Below are 10,414 nucleotides of genomic sequence, written 5' to 3' on the forward strand. Positions count from 1 at the left end.
TTAATCGTTGTTTTTATGATCTTGATCTTCAGTGAAGCAAGAAAAGAACTTTAGAGATGTCTTTAAACATAGAGTAGAGAGTGGAGATTCCAACATCATCTCTATTTGGATGTGTGAACAGTAATTGTGGAATGTCTCCTCCCTCACATTTAAATCGAAGCTCACTCCAAACAGAAATTTGGATTCAAGTAAGTTCATCTCTTTTGTACCACTGAGCCCTCCAATCATAGCATAAGTAGCATTGCTGTAAGTCCTGTAATTGCAAAAAACAATGATTAAATAACATTAATTGTGTAAATTTAAAATATTAGAATTAGGGTTTAAAATGAGTCGAATTTTATTCGAAATCCGAGTGATTTAAATCCAAAATTTAGCGGATTGGGTTTCTTAATTATATCCGAATTAAAATATGGGTCAGATATGGGTTGATATCCCTTGATCCGAGTGGGATACAGATTCATCCCTGTATCTGCCTATATCTAAATGATACATTACTTTGTATGTTGCATATATATCAACAAATGAGTATTAGGTATTGTGATTAAAATTTCTTTTAAAAAGGGAAGAGGTCTTGAATTCAAATCACATTTATGATTTGAAATTATCCAACTCAAATCAATTAATTCGATTTGATCAGATTCGGATATGGGTTTAATGAAAGTAAATAAAAAAAAAAAAAGATATGATTTGAACTAATTGGATCCGGATCTGGGTAGAAACATATCCGACCTGAACCCAACCCATTTTATGCCCTAATCAAAATTATCAGGTCTTACGTCTTGGTATGGGCCAAGACCAATATAAAACATTGACCCCAATAATGTTTTGTATTAATTGAAAATTTTAACTGTATTTTAAGAGATCTTCTGTTGCCACCCCAACTTTTAAACAAATTTAACACACTCTAATTAAAGTTTAAAAAACACACCAATCCAATATGAGTCAGTCATTTTCTGTCTCGAAAATTTTCGCTCGGTGTGTACGTGGCTGACGTGGCAAGGACACAAATCACAGATCTTTTTCTTCGGTATCGTTGCCCCATCAGCCAAGTATAGAAGGAGTGAAAATTTTCGAGTCAGAAAATCATTAGCGCTCCAAATATTACGAAAAATTGGCTCAAGAAGACAAAGCCTTCTAACACATTGCAACAACCTCTGCAGTTGTTTAAAAAAAAAAAAAAAACAGAGCGCTCAATTATTTATTCTTTTTTAATTGTGGTGGTGTGATAAGTAAAAGTTGGGTTGGGGTGCGAATAGCAGCAAAGAAAAGAAAAAAAAAAAAATAGAAAGTTGTTGGTGGTGTATAGTACTTACGAACGATCCATGAATTTGGAAGCAACTAAGACACTTGTGATGAGCAAACGATGAATATTGAAAGAATTAAAAGGAAGCAAAGGGTTCTTCTTCATGAATCGATCCAGATATATATAAGCCATTACCAACGTTGATGGTTCACAGTTGGAGTATTTGAAGATCCTATCAACATAATTTGAAACTGAGATGATGGGCCAGCTGATGTTGTGGAAGACTGTGATTTTACTTCGAGATTGGATTAATGGAAGGTTTTGATCATTCGAATCCACCAATCTTTGAATAAGAGAAGAAACGAAGGTCACCACCTTGGGCGCCACAACCCCTTGATCATGATGATGATGATGATGATGAACATTAGAGGCCATTGCAATCGATTGAAGCAGATTCGAGGAGTGTTGATTTTTAGAAATAAAATAATAAGTCTCAATCTCAGATGATGTATTTATAAATTCTGTTTTAAGTGTATTTCGAATATGACTAGGAATCCTAATTTATTTATTAATTTAAATAATTTTTATTTCTTCCAGCTGTAAATTGTATGATAATTAGTAAGTAAAAACCGCGTTAACGAGCAGGAATTATTAACCGTTAGAGTCGGAGATTTATAAGAGTTAGTCTAGACTTACTAACTTGGTAATATTTCAAATCTTACTATGGGTTGTTGAGCTCACCTTGGGGAATCAAAACTTTTTAACCATTAAATTTAAATTTAAATTTGAGGGTTTGGTGGGAGTTTAGTAGTCATCCATTTTCAAAACCTTAGTATAAATTTTAAAATAAATTATTTTTTTGAATTTGTTTCCTTTGATCCGAGTTTTCCCATAAAATATAGAAGGCTAAGGCGTTGGATTACCAATTTGGTAATCTAGTTGCCCTCAAGGACACTTAGTAAGATTTTCTCTAACGAAAAATGAAAGAAAAAGCCAAATAATTCTGTAATATGACAAATGTAGTTGGATGTTAGAGTGAGTATTTATTATTTGAGTAAAAGAAATGGTTGGTTGACAATTAGATTGGTTGAGTAACTTTTGAGGGGGATTTCGAGCATCTCCAGCTACGATTCAAAATTTTTTACTCATGTTTGTGTAAATTTTATAGTAAAAGCTTCATTTTATATAAAGTACACTAGTGCCAAATTAAAAAGGTTAGGCTAACCTTACTAACTTAGTAAGATTTCAAATTTAAAATGACACACATGCATTTAAGAATAAAGATACATTGACGTACATTAAATTATACTTAGAATCTAGTTACCAGGCGTGGACGCTAGTTTATCTAGGCGAAGCTCATTGAAAAAATCTTTCATAATGTCGTCCCCCCCCTTTTCAATTGGTGATATCGATGATTTAAATTGTCAAGATCAACAATTCAAATCTCTTTGATCCAATCGTCTAGATTGACTTTTTAATTTTAATAACATCTAAATCAAGAATTATAAATTGTTGAACATGAATCATTGAGAACAGAGGTCAACGTTAATGTCAACTATTTGAATTGTCAATCTTGACGATTTGAGTTTTACATTTTACCCGGGTGAGCAAGTATTAAGAAAGAAAGATTTTACTAATTGGGTTATTAAGATTAGGGATGTTAATGGTTCATATCAGACCCGAAATTCGATCCTATCTGATAATTTCGGGTCCGGATCAATCATGTCCTGATCTAATAATATGTTACAAGGTATATAAATTATATTCTATCTTCGTTGAGATGAATGAAGTGTTTTTAGACTCTATATGTACAATTGGGTTTGACCCGATCCAATTGTTAATAGGTCGGATTTGGATCTTATGATTGAGTTCTAATAAGAAAACTAATTTGATAAGGGTCTAATCCAATTCTTATCGGATTAGTCTTGGATCTGATCCTTATTGGATTAATACCAAATCAACACCGATCCGATCCATTGACAACCCTAGTTAAGATTCCGCCTCCAAACTCAAGGTTTATTTAGAAAGACATCCTTCCCACGGGGTACCATTAAGTAATTTTCCCTAATTTTTAAAGCGAGTTTCTATTGCCACACCAACTTTTACTAATGCCACTTAAGATGTGTGTAATTCTTTATGACTTACATATGAAATGAGGTGGTGTTAGCTAAAGTCGGTGTGGCAATAGAATATCTCTTTTCAAAAGCCATTTATCCCCGTGTGCAATTAGCAAGTTTTAAAATTGGTTTGATATGATTGGAATGTATTGACCAAACCCAACCCGACTCAGATCCAAGATAGATATGGATCCACCCCAGCCCACAACTGATTGGATTTGGGAAAAAACAGTCTTGTTTAGGCTTTATAAAGCAAATCCCACTCGAATTGACTTGACCTGACCCGACCAAGAGCATATCAGGTTGGTTGAATTCGAGTCAAGTCGGGTCGGATATATGACTTTGGGGCATCAGCATAGATAAAAAGCAATATATATAACTTATACAAATTAATGTAAGCGATAGTCCCACATCGCCTAGGTATCATGACCTTGTGCTATATATAAACCTGGGACAATCCTCACCTTATAAGTCGATTTTGTGAGGATCAGTTAGGCCCATGGACTTTTACATGGTATCAAAACGGGTAACCACATGGATGTAAGGGAGATACGTTATAGGGGGAGTGTAAGAGATAGTCCCACATCACCTAGGTATCATAATTTTGTAAAGTACTTTACAAGCCGGTTTTGTGAGGATGAGTTAGGCTCATTGACTTCCACATGTTATCAACGTGGGTAACCACAGGGATGTAGGAGACAAACTACACATGAAGGGAAGTGTAAGCGATAGTCCTACATCGTCTAGGTATTATGCGCATGTGCTATATATAAACCATGGGCAATCCTCATCTTACAAGCCGGTTTTGTGAGGATGAATTAGGCTCATGGACTTCCACAAGTTATCAAAGTGGGTAACTACAGGGATGTAGGAGACAAGCTACATGTGAAGGGATGTGTAAGCGATAGTCCCACATCGTCTAGGTATTATGCGCATGCGCTACATATAAACCATGGGCAATCCTCACCTTACAAGCCGGTTTTGTGAGGATGAGTCAGGCCCATGAGCTTCTAAATTTAGCCCATTATCGGGCCATAGTTCTTTCATAAGGTTCTTGGGGGTAATATTGGGTAATACTTTAGAAGGCGAGGACTCTTGTTGTTGATATCTTCTTCGACATGTTCATATTCGATTCCCTTTATTTTAAGAGCCTTTCGAATCTGCAAACATAAGGGTTATCCCACACTCCTCAAAGCTTCACCACTTTCTCTTGGTTAGCCATGAGGGTACTAATCAACTGTTGTGTTTAGATATTTATTACCTCTTTAATTTCTTTTTATCTTTCCTTCCTTGTTGGAAAAATTAAAGGCATCTGGCAATATATAATTTAATTTCCTATGAAATATTCAAATTATAGTAAAGTTTTAATTTATGGATTTCGTTTTGATCTTTCGTTGTTGATGGAAAATTTAAAATTTAAAGGCATGTGACTATATATAATTTAATTTCCAATAAAATATTCAAATTATTGCTTGGTCCCCGCAAAAAGTTTTAATTTATGGATTAAGTGAGCTACTGTTAAATTATAATTTTTTATCCATTTTCTAAATCCCCTTTAACTTTTTGACTATAACTTAATTATTTAATTAGTAAAATCTTTCTTTCTAAATGCCCCTTCACCTTAACACACATACCACTTTTCTAGTCTATTTGAACATACCCAATTTTTCTGCAGCGGTGGTAATCCGTTCCGACTGATTTGTAACAGTTAAGGACGAACGGAGAACAACATATTCATAGGCCCTGCTTGGTACACTACAAATCATTTGCATTTGCAAATGTTTTGCTCGAGATACACAAGAAAAAGTCTATGATTCTGTGCATTTCCATCTCAATTGAATGTATTTGAGTGTCTTTTTTTTCTTCTCTTTTTGAGTCAGTTTAATATTATTCTTCGTGATAATCCTAAAATATATTCTTGAATATTTTCCAAAATTTTCACGAATTTATCTTTATTAAACCTAACCGATCCATGCTAAATAGTTGTAGAATCCAAAAATAGCATGCTTACTATCACAAAGTAAGTTTATTACAATAAGTTGGCACACATTTAAGTTGGCGAAACTCATTGTAAAAAGCACCAACTTATCCTTAACACACTATAATTATGGGTAACTCTTTAAAGTTCATCTTCCATTAAATGTAGTTGTAAAAAAGTTTTTAATTGAATAAAATAGATTCAAGAGAGACTTTTCTCTTCCAACTTAACTACTCAATTAGTTTTATTTTCCGTATCTGATTGCAAAAGAGAGAGAGAGAGATGCAATTGATTATGAAAATGACTCACAAGTATACGTCTTGGTCACTACCAAATTCATGGATCGTACCTAACTAATATATATATATTTATATATATAACACCAACTTTCGATTTTTCTTTTCTTGAGAGAGAGAGAGAGATGATAAAATCATGAACTTGGAACATCAAATATTTGAGAATGTAACGAGTAGGCATCGGATCAATGTTTTGTAACAGTCTTGGTTGATACAATATTTTGGACCATGATATATAACACCAACCAAAGTTGGTGGGCGGGTATGTTTGTCATTATGTTAATATTTAAGTTTTTGATATAGATTTACAGGTCAGGATCAAGGAACATATGAAAAAACATATGTAAAAATAATGTAACATTAATAAATTTTCAAAATATGGGTTAGAAGTTTCGAGCTGATTTTTTGTGAGTATGATCTTTATGATAGGAAAATCATCTGAAAAAAAAAAAAAATCAATCCAATCTGAAACTTTTAATCCCATTAAAAGTGATTTAGAATGTGAACCATCGATTTTTTATCAATAATTTGTAAATCACTTTTGATGGATTTAGAAGTTTCAGATTGAGCTGATTTTTTGTGAGGATGATATTCTCAGCATAGTGACCATCCTCACCAAAAACCAGCTCAATCCAAAACCTCTAACCTATATTTTGAAAAATCATTGTTTTTACATATGTCCCTTGAACCGCCCCCTAAATTTACATATAATTAATTTTATTTAATTATGTTACACACATTTATAGGATTGGAGGGCTCAGCGGCACAAAAAGAGTTGAATTTACTTGAAACCAAATTTCGTTTTGACGTGAGCTTCGATTTAAATGTGAGGGAGAGGACACATTCTACAAATACTGTTCGTACATCCAAATAGAGAAGGTGATGGAATCTCCACTCTCAACTCTCAAGTTAAGGACATCTTCTCTGAAGATCGAGGTCAAGGTCAAGATCAAGACCAAGATCAATCCAACCATAAAAAACCACTATTAACCTTTTAATTAGGAATTTAATACATCTCTCAAAAATTTGTTTAGTATAAGAGTTAGAGACAGAGATAGAGGTTATTTTATATTTATAAATTCAAACCTTTCGTGGTGAACAAGAAAATAAAACATATAATATGAACATTTACCAAGAAAAATAATATCTTATCTTTCTAATTTATAATATTCAAACATAGGTGAATGTGACATCTATCTATAAATAATATCCAATCTGTTAGTCCTCAAACACAGCACTCTCATGGCTAATCAAGAGGTTAAGCTTTTCGGCTTATGGGCTAGCCCTTTCGTTTGTAGGGTCGAATGGGCTCTGAAATTTAAAGGAATCAAATACGACTACGTAGAAGAAGATCTCAAAAACAAAAGTCCTCTGCTTCTAAAGTACAACCCAATCTATAAGAAGGTCCCCGTTTTCGTTCATGGTGGAAAACCAATTGTCGAATCGCTTGTCGTCCTCGAATACATTGACGAAACTTGGAAACAAAATCCAATTTTACCCAAAAATCCTTATGAAAGGGCTATGGCACGTTTTTGGGCTAATTTTGCAGATGAGAAGGTAACTATGTCTATCACTACCATTAAATTCAATTATTTAACCTTTTTTTTTGTGGGACTTTTGCTTTCAATCTAATCTATGTTTGTCATTTATGACTTTTCTTAAATCTGAGCCATCTAATTGTTGGGTTGGGCCGAGCCCAGTCTATCTAATTAATATATCATATCCAAACCTGGCTTGCAAGAATTTAGGCCTATTATGGGATGGCCAACAAATTTTTTTACATATAAATTATAAATAAAATAAACTAAATATATAAGTTATCAAATCGGACTATCCAAATATCTAGGTCCGACAGCCTGACCTAGGGGTGGCAATGAATCGGTTCGGTATCGGATCAATAACAGTCTAATACCGATCCAATCCGATCGGATTAATGAATTTTCTAATTGAATCTGATCCAGTGCATTTCATACTTTATTTGGTCCGATCCGAACACATGCCTTATTTTCAAATTATCAATGTTCAAGGAATAGGGGATGGAAGGGAAACCTAAAATGGTAAAACATGTTTTCTATATGTATTTATATGAATAATAAAATAACATTAAAATATATTTGGATCAGTTCTTTCTTGGAGCGGATTGGGGTACATCTGAATCCAATCTGAAATCATATAAATATGAGATTTTAATGTGTATCTGATTTTTCATGTTTTTTCGGATCAGATCAATTTGGATCGATTTAGACATCAGGTATATTTCGGATTATTACCAGCTCTAGCCTGACCTAAAAGCATTCAGGCCTATTATGCGCTGGCACAGACATTTTCTTATTTATGAATTATAAATATATCTATAATATATTTTAATATAACGTTTTGACTCACAAAAATGTTCTAAGAAAAATCATTTTAAACAAACTCGTAATAGAATATAATTTATTATATTGTCCACTTATATCATATAGTATACTTATTTATAATTCTCCGTTTTCAAATGCTGAGAAAACAGAAAAGAAAAAGAAAGGATGGTTGAACTAATACTTCGGGATCCCTTTGACTCCCAAGAATGACTCATGAAAAAAAAACACATGATCACATTATAAGCATATATTATTAATGAGTTTTGTTGGAGTAACATTGAAATGTACAGCGTGGGGACATTTCTGATGTGAATGTGTGTCTGAACCATAGATGCGTTCATCGAGATACGAGCAATGAAATAGTCTATGGTTTTAACACAAATTCACGTCAGAAATGTTCTCCACGATGTACATTTTAATGTTACGTCATTCTATAATTTTTACAAAATTCCGACTAATTTTGATAAAGTATGCTTAAATCTTTTGTAGTTTGTGCCATTCGTACTATGCGCTATATATTCAGAGGGACAGATGCAAGAGAAGGAAGTGAAGCAAATGGAAGAGGCCTTAGAAATCCTAGAGGGAGAGCTAAAGCATAAGAAATTTTTTGGAGGGGAGACAATTGGGTTATTGGATATTGTGTTAGGTTGGGTTCCTATTTGGTTAGAAGCACTAATGGAAGGTGGAAGCCTCAAAGTGTTTGATCCTCACAAATTTCCCTCCCTTAATGAATGGATGATGAACTTCAAAGAGTTGCCCTTAATCATAGAGAACTCACCATCCAAGGATAAGTTGGGAGCTTATTTACATGACCTTCGCCTTAGACGAACTTCCACAGCTAGTATTAGTAAATGAGGTTCTACTTGTCATCTTATCTTATTTTGATGAAGTTTGTGATAATAAAGGTATTATGTTTGAATTATCAAATGTGCTTTTAAGAGGAATCATATATTCTATCTGTAGACACCTCAATTTGAATGGGGCCTTACTCGAAAGGGTCCAAAAATAGTGATTTTCCAATAAATTGGGCCAACGGGCCTCAAAGGCCCGAAGCATTAAAATTTGACATTTTTGACAAATTGAAGCGCCTAAAACCTCCCAACTGGGTTGTGAGCCCACCTAAAGGGCTCGGCATGCTCCCATCTACCCCACTCCATTCAAAATACCAATTTTCCAACAAAATAGGCTAATGGGCCTCTAAGACCCAAAATATTAAAAAATGACAGTTTTGATAGAGTCAAGGCTCCTAAGACCTCCCAATGGTCCAAGGGACCCATCAAAAGGGTTTAAGCTATCTTACACTTGTGAAAACCTCATCGCTCCACCATCGCATAGAAGAATATCTGAATGCTCGATAAAATTTTCCAACGACTTAAAAAGCCCAATTTGCCAACACGTGACATTTCTGATCAAATCAATGATTGCGAAAATATTAAAAAATATTAAAAATTTTAAAAATGTAAGACCTGGGATGCCTACCCCCATCTACCTTCCACTGCTCCACCTCCAAATCCGCAAACACCCTAAACACTCCAAAGCCTACAAAACCCTCAACCTTTTTTTAAATTAATTTCCCACCTTACACTCTAACCTAAAATTAACCCCATGTCACGTAAATCTTAAAACCAAACCACCCTCAAAATTCAACCCAAAACAAGTCCCACCCAAGCCAAAATAACCCACAACCCTCCTAAAACCCAAGTTTAATACATTAAAAGCCCACAAATCACTATCCATACCACATTTATTATCCAACCCACAACCCTAACCCATTAACCACTACCCACATCAACCAATCACCCTCTCAACATCATAAAATGACACATGTCATGATCCCCTTTCACCTCTCTCATCTAATCACTTACATCCATTATCATTTTCTAAAATATCAACCAACCACATCACTTTTCCCTACAAAATCACATCAACCCATATCCTACCCTAACCTAACCTACCCCCATTTTCTAACATCATCAACCACCCCACATCACCACCTATATCTCTTACATCTCAACCCATCAATTTCCCTTAAAACATTCCAACAAAATCACCTCAACCCATATTTCCTTCATCATCAACCAATTAACCCATACCCTTCTCTCTAATCAAACAACCACCATCAACCAATCAACCAATCTCACCACCTCACTCTCTCATCACATTTATCACATGTCATCACCCTCTCAACCCTCCCAAAACCAATCTACTAACCTCTTACATAACCTATCCCCTTAAATCTAAACACCTCACCTCTTCAACCAACCTAACACTCTTTCTCTAAATCACCCTCTTACATCCCCATTCCTCCTATCAACCATCACTCACCTCACCCTACCAAACACTTTATCCAAATGGATTTGGGTAGGATCCAAACCATTTGAATTAAAACCTCACCCATTTTCATTCATTACAAAACTACC

General features: G+C 34.4%; 1 protein-coding gene and 1 pseudogene across 1 annotated transcript; one reads left to right on the forward strand and one right to left on the reverse strand.

Annotated features, from left to right (window-relative positions):
• On the reverse strand, positions 1-1,678 carry LOC147389304 (cyclin-U4-1 pseudogene; annotated as a pseudogene).
• A 5,129-nt stretch (positions 1,679-6,807) lies between these two features.
• On the forward strand, positions 6,808-8,931 carry LOC147389305 (putative glutathione S-transferase). Its single transcript, XM_086418880.1, has 2 exons — positions 6,808-7,191; positions 8,484-8,931. Exons 1-2 carry the CDS (start codon positions 6,877-6,879, stop codon positions 8,847-8,849), a joined length of 681 nt encoding a protein of 226 aa, XP_086275006.1. The 5' UTR covers positions 6,808-6,876; the 3' UTR covers positions 8,850-8,931.
• Positions 8,932-10,414: the final 1,483 nt, after the last annotated feature.

The sequence above is a fragment of the Akebia trifoliata genome, chromosome 12 (genome assembly GCF_017979445.1).
Source record: "Akebia trifoliata isolate Shusen 1 chromosome 12, ASM1797944v1, whole genome shotgun sequence".
Classification (NCBI taxonomy): domain Eukaryota; kingdom Viridiplantae; phylum Streptophyta; class Magnoliopsida; order Ranunculales; family Lardizabalaceae; genus Akebia; species Akebia trifoliata.

What these genes read in the sequence shown, in the direction of transcription:
- LOC147389305 (XM_086418880.1), top strand. Translation starts at nt 6,877, where the DNA reads ATGGCTAATCAAGAGGTTAAGCTTTTCGGCTTATGGGCTAGCCCTTTC. An exon ending in CTAATTTTGCAGATGAGAAG is followed by an intron (nt 7,192 to 8,483) that starts GTAACTATGTCT and finishes AATCTTTTGTAG; the next exon opens with TTTGTGCCATTCGTACTATG.